The sequence below is a fragment of the Charadrius vociferus genome, unplaced genomic scaffold (assembly GCF_000708025.1).
Source record: "Charadrius vociferus isolate BGI_N301 unplaced genomic scaffold, ASM70802v2 scaffold111, whole genome shotgun sequence".
NCBI classification, from domain to species: domain Eukaryota; kingdom Metazoa; phylum Chordata; class Aves; order Charadriiformes; family Charadriidae; genus Charadrius; species Charadrius vociferus.
In genome coordinates this window covers 3,575,469-3,598,687 of record NW_009647046.1, presented here as the reverse complement: position 1 = coordinate 3,598,687, position 23,219 = coordinate 3,575,469, and the positions used below count along the sequence as shown (strand labels likewise).

The window sequence follows — 23,219 nt, the reverse complement described above, 5'->3', positions numbered from 1 at the left end:
TTACCCACAAGCTGCATCTTCAAGTTTCACAATCTTTCTGTTAAGCATTCAGTTGTAAATATTACTCATACTTTAGACCTGTCAAAGAGAATTCCTACCAAATGGCAAATGTAAGACAATTGTGGTGCAATTTATCATGGTAAAAAACACACAAATAATTTCTAAATTGTCTCTTAGGCACCCATAACTGACATGAATTTAGTTGGTCTAAATACGAAGAAAAATTCTAGAATACTCATTCGGACACACAGTGTGGACCAACTAAAACAAAATCTAAAGATTTGCCTGAACCAGAATGGTCTGATTTAGAATAAGTTTCAAGATAATAATAAAGGAAGTGACAAAATTCATTCATTTTCCCAGCTCCCTTAATATAAAACATAGTTTCAACACATGAAAAATTGCTATAGCTTCCACTGATTACACTAGTTGCTTGTTTGATGGACTTGCAATAACTCATCCTATCTTTTGTTGAAAAATCAAATAAAAGTCTAAAATGTCTGGTTTTCCACACTTATTTTTGCACCTAAAAATTCAGCAACTCTCTTGGAAGCTGGGAAGAGACACATCCTTAGAACAAAGTGTTAAAAATGTATCTGTTTCCCTACCTGTTTCTCACTCAGAGCTGTGATTTTGGCTTGAAGTTCATGAAGCTGTTTCTTCAAATCAGCATTCTGATTAGAAAGAAAAAATATCTGTGAGAAAGATATTCCATTTGTTAACATAGAGTAGTAGCAGGAAGGTGGTTTTTTTGTTTTGTTTTTTAGGTTTTTTTTGCATAGTGTACTACAAGTACAGCACCTCTGGATGTACAGCCAATAAAATTCAAGAGGCTCAACAAAGCCTTACTTAAGTCACTCAGTGCAATAATAACCTTTTTAGCACTCAGGGAGACAACCCAGTTTGGAATTAAGATTTCATTAAAACATCCATTAGTGCTTAATGCATTATACAGCACATTTGTACATTTCATCAAGCTTACAAATTAAACAAGAAATGTTTGTTAATATGTAATACCATAGTATCATATTATATACAATAGTACGCTATGGTACGTTACCTAAAGCATTCTCACCTATGCTACTTATGCAAAGACACCGTCATACATTTGACTATGTAGAGCATCAGCAAACATATCTATTAAATCTTAATTGACATGTGCCAAATGAAGGCAAACATATCTGAGTCTTCATTTCCATGTATGTTTATGTCTTAGACTGTATTTAAGACAATTACTTCTGCTTTAGCACATTATTCGTATCAACACTTTGCTTACAATAGCACTTTCTTAAGATTTGAAAGCCATAAGCATCACTATAAAGATGCAATCAGGAAACAGTTTTTACCAGGACTATTTTTCCTACTAAAAATAAAATTAAAAAAATCTGTCCTCAGCTTAAAGCCTGGGAAGCTCTGCAGAAACGTGACAGGAAGCAAGCCTCCCCACATTTTTCTCTTCTTCCACTTTTTTTGTTCTCATTTATGTTGAAAACTCTTTACACCAGACTATGCAGGTTTGCTGTACTACGCAGAAATATTAAAACACAGGACTGATATTGTTACAGGAACTTCATGCTCAGGACAACTTCCCTATCTTTATATTCCTCCATAAAAATTTTGAAATGCATTACAATCTCAGCTTGTAGCTAGTATTCTCTAATACATACACAGTTCAGCTAAACCAGACGTTGACCAGTCATTCCCCCCTCTTCTAGATTACACTTCATAATCTCAGATAAAAATGCATTGAACGCACTGGAAGCAGGGACCAGATTTACTCTTTCTGGCTCCACAAACTTTGCATGGCCGCTTGCAGCATGACCTGGCTTTCAGCAGATAGGTACTGAAAGCGAAGTACTCAGCAAGCTTATCGTTAGCAGACCTGCCCAGCAAGTAAGAGTAGCAGACCATACCCAAATCCCATTAGAATGAGGAAGTTCTAGAAAGCAGATTTTCTACTACCACCCTACTTCCCTGCTCATCCCTCCACGTCAGGGGTCTAACTACTTGACTGTTACAAAAAGCTGTCTTCCCACTCCACTGAGCTCTGAAAATACACGCTCAGAAAATTACAGGGCATTTAGTATTGTACGGGGATGGAAGCACTTAATAGTAAGCCTCAACTGAGCTACCTTTATCCCTCTACTCAATAGTTCAGACTGGTCAGAGAACTCCATGGAACTCCCCGTTCAGCGCTCTGGAGTGCTTAATTACTGTACAAGATAATCTAGCCTCCTTACACAGTCATTGGAAAAGGGATGACTTTGCTGTGTACACAAGGAGTCTAGTTATCCAGCTTCGGTAGCTCCAAAGCACCCCAAGGCCAAGTGCCCACTCTTTGGACACTACAGTGCTGAAGCTGTATACCTAAGATAGGCAACATGAACACAGACGTAAGCTACATTCTCTATTTGGACAAAATTTCTTGGATGGAGTATCCTATCTCTTCTTGTACAACTGTGAACCTTTTGATACTCAAATAAGAAAAAAAAAAGCAAATTCTAGTAATGGCAGATTTCATAAAGAGCAGCCTCCAATAGAATCAGAAACTAACTATACCTTAGCCTGCAAGAGTCACCTGATTTAAACTATTAAGAGTATGAGGCAAAAGGCTCCATAAAGGCAAAAGTTTGGGGTTTTTTTTAAACTATCCAACAGCCACTGTTTAAAGACTTGTTCATAATAGTTTTATTGTAAACATTGTGTTAGCAAAGGAGAACATGATCAAGAAATATCTACAGTTCTCAAGCTTCATGCATTGTTATTTCCTATATTTTTAAGGGTAAATAATGCAACATAAAAATAAATAGTTACCTGTGGATCTTGCTTCATTTGGGCAACCAATTTCTAGAAAGAAAAAAGATGCAACAATACAATGAAGATTTTCATTACAGATCTTGTTGAACAGTTTTAAAATTCAACATTTTTGAAGACCTTTTGTAAAAGCAAAACGTTCAGTTTACAGCATTTCAATAGCAAGGCCTGGAATCCAGTATTATACAATTTCCAAACCCATTCTTATTAAGATAGTAAAATTGCCACACTAAGCCACCGCTTTTGCTCCTTCTCCTAAACAACTTTTGAACAACTGATGCCTTTTAAGGGCAATTTAAGCCAGCTGGGTAAGATAATCTAATGGCTGTGTCTCCTCTAGAACTGCTGCCTTCTTTGCTTGCAGTCACAAGAAACACAAATCACAGATAATCGCTGTGGGCACAAAAGCTGTTTGTATATTCAAGAGCAGAACGTTTCAAGTATTAAGAGTCCGCCTGTGTGCTGGCTTGGCTGGTACCACATGGAAGACCCATGTTCAGAAGTATCTTTGCCACTTTTGCCCCTCAGAGAGAGATTGAGATCATTGTAGAAGAGATGCCTTCCACATCCAAGCGAAAACAGACAGATGGTGACCATTCACTATTCTTCCTCCTTTATTTCCTTCAGGCAGCTGCAGGAGGATGCTGCCTATTGCTAAGTAAGGAAAATGTTACCAGGCTGTCACCAAAGAAAATCAGAGCCCCAAACAAAGACAAAATATAAACCAAAAATTACCAATTTCTTTTCTGGTTACAGCCGTGTTTATTCATCACATTGCCACGTCCCTTCCATACATGCAAAGAACAATGTAGATTTTGTACTTTCTTCCCCCATTTGCTCATCAGAATCAGGAAAAGGAGTGAGAAACAGAAGGACAAAGAAAGCAAGAAAAATTTTTCATTTCACCCGTATTGATACTGCTCAGAGAATTCAGACTTTGTAATTAATTTTCTTGAAAAGTTTATTTCCTTTCACATCCTAAAAATGGTATTAATCTGAAAAAGCATTATACAAAGATTATTCTGGGTCAGACCACAGGTTTACCTGCTGTGTCTTCTTTCAGTATTAGGCAACAGCAGAGGCATCAGCATGACACCTATGCTATACAAGCATAGAGTGTTATCTCCCACCTTTCAGAAATTTACATCTCTGATGTCTTCAAAGATTACGTCTTAGGTTTAATAGCTAGTAACATACTTTTATTCCATTAATCTGCCTTAATCACCTTTCGAACTCAGGAAAACACTCAAAATTCTGTGACAATAAGTTCCAAAGTGAAACTACAGTACTCTTATGTAAAAGGACCTCCTTTTTCTCTTGAATCTGCCTCCTGATAATGCAAGAATGAGGGGCAAATAAGATTATGGAAAAAGTGTCTTAACTTGAGGCAAAAGGAGTAGGAAGTTGGACTCAATAATCCTTATGGGTCCTGTCCAACTCAAGATATTCTGATTCTATGACTATTTCTCTATTCATCTTCTTCCTACATTTTTTCCACACCACATATTCCCCCATCAGTCATTGTTTCTCCAGATTGAAAGTCTCCTCATGCACAAATGATTCCATTGCTTTGTTCACCCTTAGCGCTCTTCCCTGTACTTCTCTAGTTCGTCTCCATCACCTGGAGACAAAGTTTAAAACTGCATGCAATATTCAAGTACTCTGTGCTGGAAGAACTCCTTCCGCAGTGCTGACAGCTAATTCACATCCTGCTATTGCAGATGTAAAACCAGGACTGTTTTTCCGAAGTGCACTACTTGGCATTTATCTACACTCAATATTATTGTTTCATCAAGCCGTGATTCAGTGTCACAGGAGCTCAGGTGCTATCTTAACCTTTTGCTTACATGTTTAGATTATTTTTCCTTGGTGCTTTCTGCCACAAAGTTTGACAAACAACATATCTATTAGCTTTTATACAAAGTGCTTGTACAGACTCAAGTCATAAGGCAACACAGTCAGTGATGGTAAACTGTTCATAAAGTATTGCTAAATTTATGGATCGCAATACTGTGTCATCCAACCATAAGCAAAACAAAAATATTTTGCACTGATCCCAAATACAAACTAAATTTAAGATATTTTAAAACCTACTGATCTTTCTGCTACAAAATGAGAGAAAGAAAAGGATGTTTTAGGTTCTCTCCACACATCAGCTCGAGGAGTCATCCATAAAGCCCAACCCTTCTGTGAGAATAGCTAAATATAACTCCTTTAACACTTCTTGCGATCAAAAATATGAAGAGCAAACTGTTTCAAAATAATGTTAATTAAGTCAAGACAGGAGCAGAATGAGTTACTTAGATTCGACACATCTCTTCTCGGGACAAGCAATATGGCTTGAATATTCAAATATTTTCCATGTCCAAGTTGTACTCTGATATAGCAAGTGACCTGGTCAGACTATTTATGGAGGAATCTTTGACCATCAAAACAAAACAGACAAAGTAGCTTTTTCTAAACAATTAAACACCTCCCTTGGGTCCTTATTGGTAGTTTTAAGATACACTTTGCCAAAGCAGCAGCATCAAAGCTTCAGACAGAGTTCTGCAGGTGACCTGGAATAGGCAGGAAACAAGGAGCTACTCTACGAACAAAAACATAGTCATTCTGAGCATCCCTTTCTACAGCTGTGTACGCAGTCACAAGTGACACACTGCAGCAGGAAGCTGGGAGGCTTTGCTCACAGTGCAGAGTTGAGCTCTGTACACTCATCACAGACACCCATCCACCACTTACACGGGAATAACAAACTATGACTGTATGAGTTTTGGCAAGCTTTTTTAGAGTCCTCAGGAAAAGGAGTATTAGATAATAAAAAGATGACGAGACAATTCTCCACAAATCCTAAGCACTGACAAAAGAAGGGATATATTGTCTCTTTAAATTACAAAATTCATAGATACACAACACAGTTCAAGTCTTTCATTTGAAGAGGGTTTTTTTTTTGTGCCAAAACCAGTTTCATTTCTATCCGTGGCCGTTTGATGAGCACAGGAGTAACCACTCACGCACCATTCATGAAAAGTTTACTGAAGCACCCATCATGCTGCTGCGAGTGTTATTTTCCATTGCAAACATTTGGACTTGTTCTTAGCCACAATTATGGGGATATACAGTATCGTGAAGAAAAAAAAAAAGACAACCTTCTGACATAATGGCTTGTCTAGTTTCACAAATGAAAACCAAATTTAAAGCTGATTTCAGTGCAGAGCTTACTTTCAATGAGGACTGGGCAAAGCTAAGGCAAACAGGGTCAAGAAAACCTTGAAGCCATTAGAAAAAAATAGTCTTTTTGGACATTTGCCAATCTTCATGCCTGTTCATTATCATCATTATGAACAGATACTAAAGATTATTCGCAATTCAGTCTTAAAATTTTTTGTTTGCTTAGGCATGAAGGGGAAATAGATACACACAGGAGGTAAATGCTGTTATACAAACACAAGTATGACTAGCGTTCTGATCACCATACAGCAGTAATACTTGAAAAGAATACTTACTGGCCTTAAACATTTTAACACCTGCAGCAAAATGCTATGGGTGATTTCTAAATTTCCTTACTCCCATAACAAAACTTCATTGAAGTTTTGAACACAAAGGCCTTGGAGGAGAGCAGAATACTCATCTGCAGATCTGGAAATTAATCTTTAGCTTTTTCAGGTTTTTCTCCCTAGCTGAAAGTTGTGTTTTGTTAAAGCAGACATAGCTTCATTTTACTAATACACTCATTCAAGTTCTTGCACTATGCTCATCATTGCAGCAACTACTGAACAAGCCATCTAGAACACTTGTTTAGACAAGTCATCAGGCAATTTGAAAGCATCTTCCAAATTTTATATGATGGGTTATGCTGATCAGCGTAACCCATCATATATTTCTTTCATCCATTGTGTAACAACTGTGAGTTTCAGATATCCAACAGAAATACTCGGAGAAAAGGTCTCATTGATAAATTTAACATTGCAAGCTGGCAGCTACTCTGTGTTTATGGCTGTAACAATTTTGTTCCAAGATTTAATATGCATACATCCCCTTAAATTTGCTAAATTAGGTTTTATTATTATTTTAAATATTTCTCATTTGTACTGTAATGGAATGGCAAATTGCAACTCTACTGCCATATAATATCAGACAGGCTATCAGTAAAAAGACCCAACGTACAAGTTCCTAAGCCCAAGCACTACAACGTTTTGGTTAGCAAAACTATACAATTACAAGTAATTATTAAGTAAAAGACACTCCAGAAGAGAAGCACCAGATGAGACTATGCAGCACTACACCTGTTTCACTTGGAAGTTCCTCCACCATATTCTTCCATTGCCAACAGAATACTGAAGGTAGCTTCAGAAAATTAGAAAAACCTTCCAGACAGAAGTTGCTGAACAGAGTTTTTAGAATGCTTTTACCACTGCTACAAAATATTAAAAAAAAAAAATCCCTACCCACAGCCCGATACGTAAATTTTTCACATTTGCTAAAAACAACAGGTGGTGGGGTCAAAATGCAAAGTATAAAATTCTAAAGTAGGTTCAAGCTTATAAAACAATTATTACTATAGTTTTAGTGGTATTACTTCATGCTACCATTAGTAGTAATACTATTAGCAACACTAGTGCTGCTATTACTTAAAAGTACAAAGCAAGAAAGAATACAAATTACCTGGTGAACCTGAATTTCCACTTTCAGAGCCTCCTGTAGAGTCTGCAGCTCCATTCTCTACCTTCTCCACTTTCTCCAGAAGTATCTTTGCTGATTCCAGTGCCTTTAGTTTCTGGTTTCCTCCTTAACACCAGTGCTATAGAAAAATAAAAGTTTTGTTTTGGTTAGTGAAGGAGAGAAGTCAATTTGAAAAAACGAGATTATAACAGAGCAGGAATTCGGTAGTAAACTATATCCAACTGCAGCTTCCTAGCCTAAATGCAAACAATGTTTCAAAGACAAGAAATGTACAGGCTGTAAAAAATGCCTGCTTTGGAGTCCTTTAGCCAAATTTGTTACTTCCTACATATCCCAAAGTTGACATACCTGCCCCTTATCTTAGTTTGCAGGCAGCTATTTCCTACCAATATCCTACTGCAGTTGCATATTAAATTAGAAAATTTAACTACTGAGAGTGTTTTAAAAATCTGAGTAGATGAGAAAATATTCTGGAGACTAAAATTCTGCAACCCAAACAGCAATAAATTGTTAAACAGAATGCACTGCATTAACATACTTCCATGATACTATAGAGCTGTTCTTAGATAGGATGGTCTGCATGCAGTTTGACAGAACAACATTAATATATTAATAACCCACTGCCTAAACTTACTGCTGAGTTAGTCATTTCAGTTAAAACCTATTTTGAAGGAACACAAGATTGATATAAGGCAGCAAACCCATTAATTTTAAAATCTTTTACTTCTACTGGAATTCTACTTGTAAAACACGAGTTTACGATCTTCACTTGTACTACAAACAAATTAATCCCCACAACCTCTGACATAGACAAGCATTATCAGCCATACTTCTAAAAGCCTTGAATGTTGGACATGAGATTTTTGTTCAGAAATATGTTTAAAAGTATCACCCTCTGAAACAGGATTAAGATTCCTGTCTCTATCCCGTATGCTCAAATCACAATGGAACCTGTGTAAAAACCGTATGAAAACACATCTATAAATACATACACATAAAAGCCATTGGAAAACATTATATAGCAGTCTTTCCAGTCACTTTTCCATCCAGACATCACACATTAAAGAATTGCTGGAGTGTTAAATAATTTCTTTTTTTTTTTTTTATTTTCTGAAAATTGCTCACAATTATTGCACAGGTATTGTAGCCAACTCCAAGCCTTTCATAATGGGACTTCATTGTTTTCGAAAGGATATTGACAGTTTAGATTAGACATGTAGGCTGTAAAAACAGAATAATTCACGAACGTTAGAGAATTTCATTTTAATGTTGTCTCACTCGAGTAAACTGAAGTGCTGGACAAGTTTGCGAACTCTGAAAACAGAAGTTGGGGGTTTTTTTGGGGGGTGGGGTGTTTTTTCTTTATTTAAATTAATTGTTTCTCTTTCCAAACAGAAATATGTTACAAAGAACAGACAGTAAAGGGGTTTTAAAAACCATTATATTTAAACTCATTCTTTGTCAGTGGTGTCTGCTGTTACCTCAGAGTTACTTATTTAAATAACAAAGGCCTGATCAGACTTTCTAGTCAACATACAAAATGACCTTGTGCAAGGGCCTCTCTCACATGTGACACAGAGAAGCGAAAACAGCTGCCTTTGCAGCACTACTCTCTATAAAATTGTAATTTGTATCAAGGGATACATGGAAATTACATATGGTTCCCTGTTCTATTACCACAAACAGTAATGAGAAAACAGAATCCTGGATTATTACTTCCACTCACTGACAAGAACAACTATAGCCTGCATTAAGTCCCCACCATTGCAGTTTCAAAAGGAACCATGCTTCAGAAAACCATGCGGGAGACTGGCTAATGAAAACTGGAACCCACTGCAGGGGCAAAAAGTCTTTCATAAGCTTGGAAATTTGATTTTGGGGTAAATATACAGGCAGATATAGCCATAGTTTCTTTCTCAGTGTGTCGAATGATGAATAACTAGCATCACTCTGTAATTCAGTATTAACTTCAAAGTTAAGCGCAAAACAGCAGAAGAGACAGTTATCTCAAATGACAATGTAAATAACATCCATAATTTTAATACGTGTGACTGTAAAGCCCAGTACTAGTTCATGGGAAAACATGACACAGTACTTGAGTAAAAAAAAAAAAAAAGTATAAAGTTGAGCAACTACTATTAATGCACAACTTAATTTGACAGATAGAAATCGTAGTATCGAAGATTCAGAAAAACTAATCCAAACTAATTTCATAGATGCCTTGAACAGCTAGAAAGATTTTTCAAAACCAATTTTTAAGAGGTTTAAGAAAAAAGTGATGGTGCTTTGCAGAAGCAAGCAGTTGCTCAGCTTAGCCATGTTTACAGGGGTGTAGACATGAACAAATATAATTCACTATTGTATTGAGGAACATATATTGTGACAATCAGAATAGTTTGGGTCAGAAGGGACCTTTAAAGGTCATCTAGACCAACCTCCCTGCAATGAGCAGGGACATCTTCAACTAAATCAAGTTGCTCACAGCCCCGTCCAACCTGACCTTGAATGTTTCCAGGAATGGAGCATCTACCACCTCTCTGGGTAACCTGTTCCTGTGTTTCACCACCCTCATTGTAAAAAATTTCTTCCTTATATCTCGTCTAAATATCCCCTCTTTAGTTTAAAGCCATTACCCCTCGTCCTATTGCAACAGGCCCAGCTAAAAAGTTTGTCCCCATCTTTCCTGTAGGCCCCCTTTAAGTACTGAAAGGCTACAATAAGGTCTCCCCAGAGCCTTCTTTTCTCCAGGATGAACAACCCCAACTCTCTCAGCCTGTCCTTGCAGGAGAGGTGTTTCATCCCTCTCATCATTTTTGTGGCCCTCCTCCGGACCCGCGTTAACAAGTCCATGTCTTTCCTGTGCTGAGGGCCCCAGAGCTGGACGCAGTACTACGAGTGGGGTCTCACCAGAGCAGAGTAGATGGGCAGAATCACCTCCCTTGACCTTCTGGCCACACTTCTTTGGATTCAGCCCAGGATACAGTTGGCCTTCTTGGCTGTCAGAGCACATTACTGCCTCATGTCCAGCTTTTCATCCACCAGTACCCCCAAGTCCCTCTTGGCACGGCTGCTCTCAATCCCTTCATCCCGCAGCCTGTATTGATACCAGCAGTTGTCCCAACCCAGCTGCAGGACCTTGCATTTGACCTTGGTGAACCTCATGAGGTTCACATGGGCCCATGTCTTGAGCTTGTCCAGGCCGCTCTAGATGGCATCCCGTCCCTCCGGTGTGTCATCTGCAAACTCACTAAGGGTGCACTCGATCCCACTGTATGTTGTTGATGAAGATATTAAACAGTACTGGTCCCAATTCAAGTAAGTAAAAAATGCAAAACTATTTTAGTAACATACCAATCATTCAGTTCCATCCCAAAATATTTGTTACAATTTCAGCTTTTTCTTTCTCTAATTTAAAAAGTTAGCAGATTTTAAGATTCCTTAAAATTTATTCCTTCAATATGTATAAATCTGAAGTAGGTACCATCCTATAACATGCTGAAGAATTAATTTCAATTCATAAAACTGAAGCTTCCAAGAAAAGGCAAGAGAGATTAACTAACTTTTGACCTTTTTTTTTTTTTTTTTTTTTGTAGGTTTTCTAAGTCTTTACTTCTACTTCCTACTTCCCCTCCTCCAACATTCCCATTATAGCCTCAGAGCAGCTCACTTCGCAGTATCATGTACTTCCAGATACCTTCTGCTGGCAAAGTTACACTGAAGCACATTTTAAACACAGGAAACAACCTCCCCTTCAAAAACTAAGTGTCTGACATGCAAGGAAAGAGAATCTAATGCTGTTTCATCAGCGAAGGCCACACAGTAAAGAATAATCTTTGCCAGCTGCTGTATTTATCATGTAGCAGGGCCAGTGTTCTCATTAGTAAAAAAAAGAACCAGGATAACCAGTTATGAGAACTTCGTTAAATTACAAGTAAGATATGATGCATTTGGCATTGCATCCCATGCATCACCACCACTTTAAAGACAAGGAAACAGGAAAAGGACAGCGAAGAATTTATTATGTGCTTCTGAAGGGTTCTAAGCATCCAAATCATTAGTTGGGTGGGAGAACACATTAAATAAGATGTTCATTTAAAAACTTGGTCAAGTTGCTGATTCCTGAACATGAAATATATACAGTTCATATTCAGTTGTACCCCTCTAGAACTAAAACACTCTAGAACATGCACTTGTAGCTTCCTTTCCCACACAGGAATAACTGTCCAGTTACCAGAAGTACCTTAAACACTTGCTCAATATTAATTTAAAAAAAAAAAAAAACCACAAAAGTGATCATTCCTCATATCCAACAAATCCTAGACTGTAGTTTTCTGGTTTATGTAGCATAATATCTAGAAATATCTATGAGGCAGCTGGTTAAATATTGCTAGTATTTCCTTTGAGAGCAGGTGCAGAACTACATAAGCAAGTGGTCACACACGTTTTGCGTGCAAAAATCTTCAGTATTTTCAGCTTTTATTCTTTTAGATCAAACTTCAAAGGAAGGTTTAAAAACTTAAGTCCAGGGGCATTATAAACTACCTAGAATACCACAACTGAAGATGTATAAAATCATCCCTGAATTAATCATATAACATACGGCATTTTCCACCTTACTCTTATGACAGCAGAATTATTGTAATTAAAAAGCTTGTAGATGATTAAAATTGCATGGATGGGTTGGTCTGCAAACATCCTTCATCCCATTAGTTTTTAAAGGAAAACATACAAATGCCTTGTTCAATGCTAGAATCAGTGATTTCCAAAAAGAAAGCAGACGATTGTGGAGCACATGCATCTCTGCTACATCCAGACATACTTCCAAGCCTCAACTAGAAAGAGCACTGAAAGCAAGAGGTAAATTTGTCGTTCCTTGGATTGATTTCAACTATCGGAGGCAGCAGTCCTCCATTCAATTTCTTGCTGGCACGCATTTGTTATAAATAATCCTTTATTTCTTATGTGGTTGCTTCAAGACTTAAAATTTCATACTCAGATAAGTACCCCAAAGCACCACAGTTAAGGCAGTGAATGTTTATATACTATATAAATATTCAGAGACTGAATGAAATCTTAAACTCTACAATAATCACATAAGTGCATTAGCACTTCTCTATTATTATCTCAATTAAATACAATCCATATCAGAACCTCTAAAATATCACAAAGCTGTGTGAACTATGGCTATTTTGGAAAGTACACTAGAAACACAGCTGACAAGGTGTATACAGATATATATAAAAAAAAACAAAGGTAGGACCCATACAAAAGCCATGAATGCGTTCTGTGTGTATGGAAGGACTCTGAATAATATAGAATTTTAGACAGAAGTCTTTCTGCACCAAAAATCCCTTCAAACAAATTTAGTTTTTCATATTACACAGAAAGAAATTACTATTATTATTTTTGAGTAGATGAATTTAAATGTCCACTGTACTTATAGACCCTTGAGCCCAAATCTCAGCCCTACAGTGATTTTATTTATAGGACTGAGGCTTCCATCAGTACATTTACTTTTTAAGATTTAATTTCTGAATATAAGATTAGATAGAATTTCAGTTTCAGTGAACATCAAACTTTTTCAGGAATGGATGCCAGCTCTTTGTATCATCTATTCTTAGGTAAACCGTCTTAGCCCTGGGAAGAATTACTTACCGGGTTTGAGAAAGTTATCCCCTTCAGCTCTCTACCCCCTCCTACAAAAGAAAAACAGTAACAAAAGATACCATTACAAACAGCTTAACTACAGATTGAAACAGAAAAAGAAAATTCAAAGATCTGGAAAGTTGTTGGGGAGAGGTTGTTTGGGGTTTTGGGAGTGGTTTTTTTCCCCGCTTTTTTGAGCATTTGGTTTTTGGCATTTTTTTAAATGCTGAAGCTAACTATAAAATACCACTTAGAATGAAAATCTGTTTGACATGGCAGGGAAAGCCGAGGAGACCTACAGTTCTAATCTGGATTAAAATACAAACTATTACTGTCACTGGGGGAAGAGGAGACTACAGGTACAAGCTTTTCTAGTTCTGTTCAAGGCCTGTGCCCCCCTCCTCTGGGGGAAATACCTCCTCTCCATCACATTTATTAACACCTAAATCACAAGCCCTGTCAGTTGCCACAGCTAAATATGACAAGGTTACCTGTCCCAGACATTTGCCCACCACCTCTACTAGAGGTTATACCAACACAACAAAGATGGTAGAGCAGGTCGTGTGTCAGCACAGTTGCTAGAGCTCAAATCCCCAAGTACTAATGTGAAATGAAATCAATGGCAGTTTAAGCTAATATGCTAGGTCATGAACGGTGGAGGCCAGGAAGATATGCTGCCCATTACACTGCCTGTGACATGGGAAGAACAGCATTTAGCAGCAGAGCAAGGTAGCACCTCTTAAATCATCCTCATATGAATCATAAAAACCTTGTGAGTCAGAGTCCTAAAAAGATAGCTAAAATATAAACGATAACTCATTTTCTCAATTACTTTGCCTGATGCTAAAAAAGCCCCCAAAATACTCCAATTTTCTAGTAAAATACTAGAATATTAGCCTATTTTAAGATTCAACTCCACAGCTAACAAGATCTTTGCAGATATGTTTCTATCCACACACAAGTCATCACAGAGCTGAAGTTTAAGCCCCAACCTTATAAATAGATACAGCAGTAGAAAGCCACATAATCGTCTCGCACTTAGTAGAGACGAGCACAAGTGGAAGAGTTTACATTTACTAATCAGCAGAACCAGGGCACTGATGAACATCAAGACCAGAAAACAGGAAGCCTACTGGTACTGACCGTATGCACTGTTGCTCTCCAAGTCTCAAATTTTGTTGTGCGTTTTGAACAACAAAACACTACAGAAGATAAGTTCTTAAATTAATTTTAGAGCAATTTCAGGTTAGTTTAAGTAACATCCAACTGCTAACATGGTAGGATATGAACTCGGGAGGATGGACTGTTATGAGGTTATATTCAAATTAAATGCATTTGCTCTGGATGCTACACAATTTGAAATACCCTCATTGTTGAGCATATCGAAGAGACAGGTGTGATTCTCAAACTCTAGTTGTTTTTTCTTCGATATTAAAACCTTAGTCATTACGTCAACCTCCCACTATCAATCAGTTATTTCATTGGTCCAAAAATCTATAGAGGAAGCTTTTCATCATGCAAGCACTACCTGTCCCTCTTCAACAAGTAACTACAACTACACCTCCATGCTATTAATAAAAAATAATAAAAAACCACCTTCACTGCTGTAGATGACTGACTCTGGAAAGCTAAACAAACCAGTTAGTTTGCAAATACACCTGCAAATACTGTCTTAGAATAAAAGAGCATGATTTTTATTTAAAAAAAAAGAAAAATAGCAATTTACTTGTAGCACAAGTACACACATAAACTGAAGAGAAAACTGTCACTTAAAAATAACAACATGATTAACTAACTGTTCCTTCCTTCCTTCCCCTCCCCCTACGTAGAGACTGCCCTCCATAGCAGGACCCTAGTTTCATCAAGATTGAGCTGTGCAGAAAAAAGCTGCAGAGTTACAAATCTTTGCATTGCACTCAACCACTCTGAAGGGCTGCAACCCCAGGCTGAGAACCCCGGGGCTCCCAAGGACAAAGTTAGGAACGCCAGGAGTTTAATCGTGACTATCCGAGTGATTTGCTCTGTTGCCTTGGAGAAGTCACTTAGAGTGGACCTAGACAAGGAATGGAAATACATTTGCATCCTCTTCTGCACATAATTTACTACAGGCTTTTTCTTAAGTGTTCAGAACAGGATAATATTTGAAAGTCAAGCCTTTGGAAATACAAAATACTTTAATTCTGCCCTCATGCAAGTATACTATTTTTACTGGCATCTCTGCCTCATTTAGCAGAGAGGACAAGCTTAAAGAATGAAGTATCAGTTGAATAATTTCTTTTCATTCTGATTTTTCAGTTTGCATGCTTTTTTAAATTCAACAAATAAATACAGCAAATAAAGAATTGGTTTCCTCATAAGCAGCACGCTAACAAGAGCTACAGAACTTGTGCCCGATACAGGCAAGTTTTCTTCAGTAGGGAATTGAGACAGAGAAATGAAGAAAAAACATCCGAGATTGGTAACTCCAAGCATCTTAAACCGACTTATATTTTCCATTGCTCTTAACATTTTTATAGCAGAGAGAGTACAGTTACGACCAACTAAATCTGTAGCTTTGATTCTTGACAATTCTCTGCATTTGTGGCTACTGGGAACCAACCCAGACTAGTATTAATGAAAAAGGTACCAGATAAGATCTGCTCTATAGATGAAATCAGATCATTTCTTGTTCACAGCAAGAGTACATACACAAACTCACACTGTCTCTCTCACTCTCACTACAAAACACATTAGAAAGTTAAGGTTAGACAGCTCACAATCACCCCTGTCAATAGAGAAGTCTGAAGAGTTTAGCATTTTGCAGGGTTTCTTAACAAAGACTTCAGCAAGTACAAAGGTATCACAAAATCTCAGTTATTCATTTACTGAAGTTGCCTTTTGAAGGCTCTAGAAACAAGTACTGTCAGCTGTCCGAGGTATGAGTCTGCACGGCTAATCCAGATTATTACAGTATATTCTGCAACATTTGGGGAGTTTAAAACCCCAGCTCTGGGAGTCATATTTCTATATCCACCTCTGCATTTTATTAAGAACACTGCCTTCTTACCAAAACATAAATACGATCAGAAGAAAAGCTTGAGCAATGCTTACCTATGTTTCCTACAAGCGAAAACCAAAAAGCAATTAAAATTAGCACTAACTAAATAAAACATCAAAGTTCTAGAAATACATTTTTCTTAGTGAGATTAACTGTTGAGAATCTGATGTTAGTGCTACTAAGAGGAAGGGTGGTTTGATATATAACAAAACAATCATATTTTGCAGATCAACTTTAAGCTTGAAGTCTGTAACAAGGAGAAAAGTTACTCATTTCACGAGACTATTACAAAAATGAAGACCTCAAACACAAACCTCCTATGTTTAAGGCTTGGTAGCCCCTGAGGACATCAGAAGAACTACATAAGGTGGTTAAACATTTCAGCATACAGCACCTGAAGGTTTAAGACTATATAAACGCTAAGTTATCTGTACATTGAAATGTTTGGTTGCATCAATCAGATACTTATTGTTACCTTTAGGTCATACAATAAAGCTTATGCTACTGTAACCAGGGACTCATTCGGAAAAAAATGGGACAAATGAAAAGTCTCATTCAGCCATTTTTAGTTCGCATTTTCCCTAGCTCTGAAAGCCCACACATGTTTACTGTTAGGCCATGTAACTTTAATCAGGAACTTTACATGTACATATCACATTACAATATTTAATTATGTAATTTTTACTTCTTGCCAATAGGATTGCAGTCTTGTTATGTGCACAGGATGGACTCAGATGAAAAAGGACTAACTGTTGTGCACAGGCATTTGTGAGCCCGACATTCTTTCACTTTTCAGAGCATTGCTTGACAACACCAACAGTAAAGCATTAATTAAAAAATTAAAAATTGATACTTTTTTTGTGCAAAATACACTGCATACAGAGGGATTAACAGTCTTCTCTGGACCTCCGTCTTTAGACGGGAACTCCTCACAGCAAGAGCTCTCCTTCCTATATTTGAAAGGCATCATATATAGAGAGCACTCTATAGCTCTGGGTAGCTTCTAGGAAAACAAGTCTTAATAGTTACTTTACTGTGATTTTCAGGTCAGAAATGAAAAAAATTATATTCCTTAACCGGACAGAATTTCTGCAGTCTCAAGAAAAAGACAGACCAAACACAACCCAGACAGGCGATACACAAGCTATTTCAAATTACATTATTATAAGGCTCACATTTCAATGACCACATTAGCAGCGCCAGTGCTGCCGCTTCTGTGATTAAAAACAAGCCTCCCATGTGCCAGGGTAGGGAATCTGATCTTGCCGTTGTGCTGCAGCTGGGAGAACTCCCAGTCCGCCCCAGTAACACGTGCCAGGCAGGTGATAAAGGGACCAACAGGGTTGCTCAAGATAACGGAGACTGCACTGAAGGGTACTAGCCATGCCTTCCAGTTTGTCCATCTGCACAACTCCTTTGTAACTTCTCTCTCTTTCTCCTCCCTATCCCCCACCCAATATCAGTGGGTGGGATAACTTTAGTTAACTTCTCGCTTTAGATAACTCCCACTACAATGGTCAAGGAACTTGAATTTTCTATTGACAACCAACCTACAGGATTCAAACCACAAGCTCAAATTCTGACTCCAAGTTCCTCTGCTGTGATGATTAGCCATAAAATGGATGCAATTTGGAGTTTAAGACACCAGAAGCTGATTTCATTTGCGGACAGATTGCTTTACCTTCTCTAAAACAGTTTAGAAAACCATCAAACTAAGCTTAAAAGGAAGCGTGTGATGCCATCATTTGCCTTTGCAGAAGCAGCATTATATTTAACATACAGAAAATGAGCTAAAAAACTCATTACAGCCAAAAAGGCAATCCCCATCGTAAAGACAAAACCACTTCACAAACTGATTTTTAAAATATCAACCAAAACTTGCAATGGCCGTCAAACATATGTAAGCAGATGAAGATTACCCTCTTAGCTCTGCTTGTCCCGTGACAACAGCTCTGATAGGCATTAATAACTCGTCCTGAACACAGTCTTTCCTGGCATCTGGGGGGGGAGGTGGGGGATGAGATCATGCTATATAGCAAAATGAAAAACCACATTTGGCCTAGTGGAAAGTTAGCACAAGCATGTTTTAAAAACTCAGGATCACCTCTCTCACCTGAGCAGATTTAAGGTGCAGATCTACCATGTACAAACACCTCTTCTTTGAACAGTCTTAGTATATTTTTTGAATCAGAGAAGCACATCCTAAAGCCACTGACACTTGAAAGGTAAAAAGTTAATTTAACTTGGCAAGGATTAACCATTTAAGCCACCTTTAAGATAAAACACTCATCCTCCCACTTCTCACGCACATATACCTTCCCTCCTTCTAAGGGAAAAAAGAATAAAGTGCTGCCATTTAAAAGAAAACAAAACCAATCCACAGCAAATTCAACTCTCCGCTTTTCTATTTCCTTACATATGATAAATGAGACATTCAGGGAAACAGATTTTTTTATTTTTAAGATAAAAACTAAACTAGAAAATTACAGAAAGTCTGCCTCTCTAACCTATGACCATTAGTAAGTCGGGCAAAAGTTCTTCCTGACTTGATACCAGGGGCTCAATGTATTCTCCATCTAACCCCTTCTAACATTCATAAAATTATCATCGGTACAATTCTGCTTTTTGTACCCAGAAACCAATGTATGGGAATGTTTTACAGCATTGTTGCATTCAAAAGTTATGGTACTGCAGACAGAGAACCACGAAGAAGAACACTAAGCCTCACTGTGCTCAGTGAGTTGCCATTCACCAGTTTTAGAGAAACACAAAACCACCTTCTACACAGCATGGCTGAATTCCTGCTCATGTCAAAAGCTGGATGACCTGAACTTTGATTTGAGTGAATTACTTTGTTATGTAGAAGGACTGTTTATCTATGCACACATGAAGAGGAAACCCCACTCCTAATTAAGTCTGTAAATTTATGCTTTGCTAATGTTGCAACAGCAAAGTTTCATATTTGAAGCAGGGAACCACGGATATTTTTGCAAAAATTACATTTACATGATGCACAGATATAAGTCAGTGGAAGACAAGACTTTGGCGTTTGTTTCTAAAAATCTCTGCTGCATTCTGCCACATTCCATAAAGTTGCTAGAAACATGATTTTTTCAGAAAAAGTTTATCAATTAAACTTAAAAAAATGTCAGCTAATGGGGTAAGTCTTAGAACTGGAATTTTATGTTTTTTAAAAATTAGTTTCAACTTATTTACAAAGTGTACAAACAGCTGGGAGGGGAAAAAATATGGATGGTCAGTAGAAAACAGGAGTCAAGAGGAGAGCCACAAAAATGATAAGAGGGCTGGAACACCTCTCCTGCGAGGACAGGCTGGGACAGTTGGGGTCATTCACTCTGGCAAAGAGAAGGCTCCAGGGACACCTTATTGTGGCCTTTCAGTACTTAAAGGGGGCCTACAGGAAAGATGGAGACAAACTTTTTAGCTGGACCTGATGCAATAGGACAACTGTTCGTAAGGTGTGTTGCAAATTTCTCATTCCAGTCACAGAGAAGTTTCTGCCTTCCTTTCATACTAAAAAGACAGAGAACTATTTGGGGAAAAGGACATAGAGGAGAAGGAGTTGTGAGGAGGAGAAAAGACTACTTTCTAGGAAGAACACACAGAGGAAATCCTATTAATTGATTTAACAACTGAAGATGCAAGGAACAAGAAAAAATTAAGAAAACTCTACTCCAGTACTGATTAAAGTATTTTTTTTCCCTTAAATTCCATTAAGAACAGAGTGATCACGGATTTCTTGTTTTATTATTTTAAACATTATGAGAAATTTCATATTGAGTGCCAAACTCTTTTTCCCCCTTCTAGCAATCCACTTTATCTTGGAAAGAACTGGCTTGCAGGAACGATGCGTTAGTGAGGCGGAAGTGCCTCAAGAGTTTTCAGAAGAGGTCCAGAGTACAAAAGGAGATGATCTGGGTAGTGCTGCAAGACTGCAGGCATGAAATGCAAAACTAAAGGTCTCTCTGACTATCACTGGAAGTGCTACTGCACTTCTGATGGTGAGAACTTCAGATATGCGCACATCTCCTGCTTGTACAAACTATTCTTTTAATTTTATCTATCTACCATAGACGTTCAGAGGAAAAAAAAAAAAATAATCAGAAAAGCAGCCAACGCCTCAACCACAAAACAGTGACATTCAAGGACAACTACAGCCTTCCATTTCCACAGCAGAACGAAGTGCTGTTAACTCAATCTGCCAGCAGGGGGAAATGCCAAACAAGTGGAAAAAAAAAAGTTAAGAGGAAAACACTAAAGATGAGGAATAAAATTAAACAAAACAAACCAATCCCCTCCCACACACACATATCCCCAGCAGTTGAGGAAGGGAAAGATTCTGCTCCTGGAGAGGGAAGGCAGGATAAAGGAAGTATATACAACTCAAAGTAACCGAGTGTTTTGCTCATTCTTCCAGACTTTAGAGAGGAAACAGTGAAAGTGCCAGTCCAAAATACAAGCATTTAAGAACAGCACCAGCAAGCAAAAACAAGCTTTCAGTTTCAGTATTAGCACAGAATGACTGCAAATCAACGGAATTTTTCTTAAATCTAGCGTTTCAATGAAGAGCAAAGTTTTGTGATTACACAACCGAGAGAACTGAGGTGAAAGAATGTGAATTTGTAAAGTACTATCCAACATGAATATATGAACTAATTTATTTGAAGTGAATACATATATTCTAGAAAATCATTCTGCATTACAGAAGACTTCCTGTTGCACTTATACAGAATCCCAAGAGTCTGGACTTTTTTTTGCTGAAGAGATTTCAGAACAGCAGGGGTCCCATTAGACACCCTGTTTTTCCTTTTACCTTATAAATATTATCTGTACACCATTTCCATGGTTACAAAGTATAGTGAAAACTACTTAAAGGGAATATCAGTTAAGGGAATAAATCTGTGTTGAGCATATTTTGATGAAGGGCAACTTGCATGCAGCAGACAGGATACAGACACACTTACACAATGCATTTTAAAATTAAGAAACAGAAAAGCAAAATGTGAAAATTTGTTGAACAAAGAAATTTAACACGCATTTACAACGAAGAAAAAAAAAAACCAACCTCTGCAATCACAAGGACTTTCAGTTTAAAGCACCACAGGCTAAGAATCACAAGGAGCAACAGGGAGATTTTCAGTGACAGATTTATGGAGATTAGCTACACAAGCTTCTACTTCTCACAAGCATCAGGCAGAAGCTAGGTACACATGTAATAATAAGCAAACATTAAAAATTGCAGATGAATTGTGATTAGTGACTATATGGTAGAAGCACATTACAACAACAGGTAATCTTTTATACTTCTGTATTTATAAAGCACTTTCAAAATCAGACACTGTACTTCCAGTAAAGCTCTTCTCTCAGTGCGTCCATGAAACCTGCTAACTGAACGATAGTTCTTCAAGCATGCACAAGGCAAGATTAGACTAAGAGTACATCAAGAGGTTTAAGTAAATCCCAGTTCTGCTCAGAGTTTATAGTTCTACCTCCAGTTTCTCCACTTTCATTTAATTTATCCTGCAGCTGAACACTCCCACAAGCAGCTAATCTAGCTGACCAAGGCATGTTCTCTTCCAGCTGTAAAGTCCTACCACCAGCAGTCCCCACTCTTTTTCTGGGGTGAGTGGGGGGGTGAGGGTATGATACACTCTGCAGAAAGTTGAAGTGATTGACAGGTCTGGGGGGCACCAAGCCCAAGGTTAAGCAGCAGGAGCACTGGGCTAGCAGCAGAAGGGAGACCTTCAGCAGTCATGGAGTTCCAGTGTGCTATAGTGGGTAAGAGACTAAGCACTTTGCTGCATTTCTTTTTAACTAAAGCAGTCATCAAGAAGTCATCTTTCACTTTCCCTAACTGGTCAGAAGTTTGGCTTGTGAGTTATGTTTTCAGTGATCCAGTCATGTACACATGTTCTTTTCATTTTGAGACTGGAAGACCTACTAGACAACTGGAAAAAATGAGGCATCTGAGTTTGCCCGGCATCTGAATTCTCTATGTTCTGCTTGTTACTCAGGCAGAATAGAAATCACTATCATTTTCTGCTTATCCTCATTATGGCACAGGGGATACCAGTTCCTTACGTGTTTACTGTATTGTCCAGGAGAAGACTTTGTAAAAAAGTCAAGAAGAAAAAACAGCATTTAAGACTTACTTTAAACACTAAAATTAAACCAACCTGTGCTGGTTTTGCTGTGGGTCAACTTCCATGTCAATATACTGAAGTAAGTACTGGTCCACACTTCCTGTCTGGCACAGTTCTTTATTATAAACTAGCCTCTTCAATTTAGTTATTTTAGCACATGCATTAAAAATAAGCCATTTCATGTATATAAAGTACAGCAGCATAAACTTGAAAATTAGCTGCTAACGTACGTTCTTGTGTTCTGTATTTTATGATACTGAAAAATACTTAAAAGAATACAGGAGCTCATTTTATCTTCTGTAGAAATTTTGTTTTAACAGGAAGCGAGATGGCTCAAAAGGAGAAACTATACATAAATTCTTGCCTTTACAACACTGAGTACTGGCTCTTAATATGTCACAGGCTTCTAAATAATTGTCAGTAGACAATATGAAAATGATTTGTTAGTGAACAGATGTTCACATGACAAAAGTATCAAAGAACAACCGTTTGTTTCTTAATCTGTCTTCAGATTTTAAGAACAAGATGAAAAAGGTAACACTTCACACCTGCTTGAAGTGATTTTTTTTCTAGAAAGAATACTGGAAATTTAATTGCACACAGTTCTATGCAAAAAAAGTCTCAGACTCCTGTTGATTCTGTTGGGTGCTCTGAACCCCGTAAAAGGCGGCTGGGATCTCTGCTGCTACCAAAAAGGTATCACATTTTCCTCCCCTCTTGAATAAATACAACACCTGTTCTAAGCACAGCTTGCTAACATTTACTAAAAAAACCCAAAACATTCTCATTCTACATTTGAATTTTATTTGCTTTTTAGTCAAACTTACTTTATTTCACCAGCTATTATTTCATTATACTATGCTGTCATTTTGGCATTC

At 37.6% G+C, this 23,219-nt stretch overlaps 1 protein-coding gene across 3 annotated transcripts in view; it reads right to left on the bottom strand.

Moving 5' to 3' along the window:
* Nucleotides 1-13,194, bottom strand: part of PHF21A (PHD finger protein 21A) — a 100,178-nt gene extending 86,984 nt beyond the window's left edge. Inside the window, exons 1-4 of one of the 3 annotated variants that reach the window (XM_009895673.1) lie at nucleotides 13,150-13,194; nucleotides 7,477-7,612; nucleotides 2,815-2,847; nucleotides 609-674 (exon numbers count right to left, since the gene is read on the bottom strand). In XM_009895673.1, the coding sequence (XP_009893975.1) occupies nucleotides 609-674; nucleotides 2,815-2,847; nucleotides 7,477-7,530 (153 nt within the window). In that variant the 5' untranslated portion in view covers nucleotides 7,531-7,612; nucleotides 13,150-13,194. Of the gene's footprint in view, nucleotides 1-608; nucleotides 696-2,814; nucleotides 2,848-7,476; nucleotides 7,613-13,149 lie in introns of those variants that run through there. The other 2 variants (XM_009895672.1, XM_009895674.1) reach the window with 2 other exon arrangements.
* Nucleotides 13,195-23,219: the final 10,025 nt, after the last annotated feature.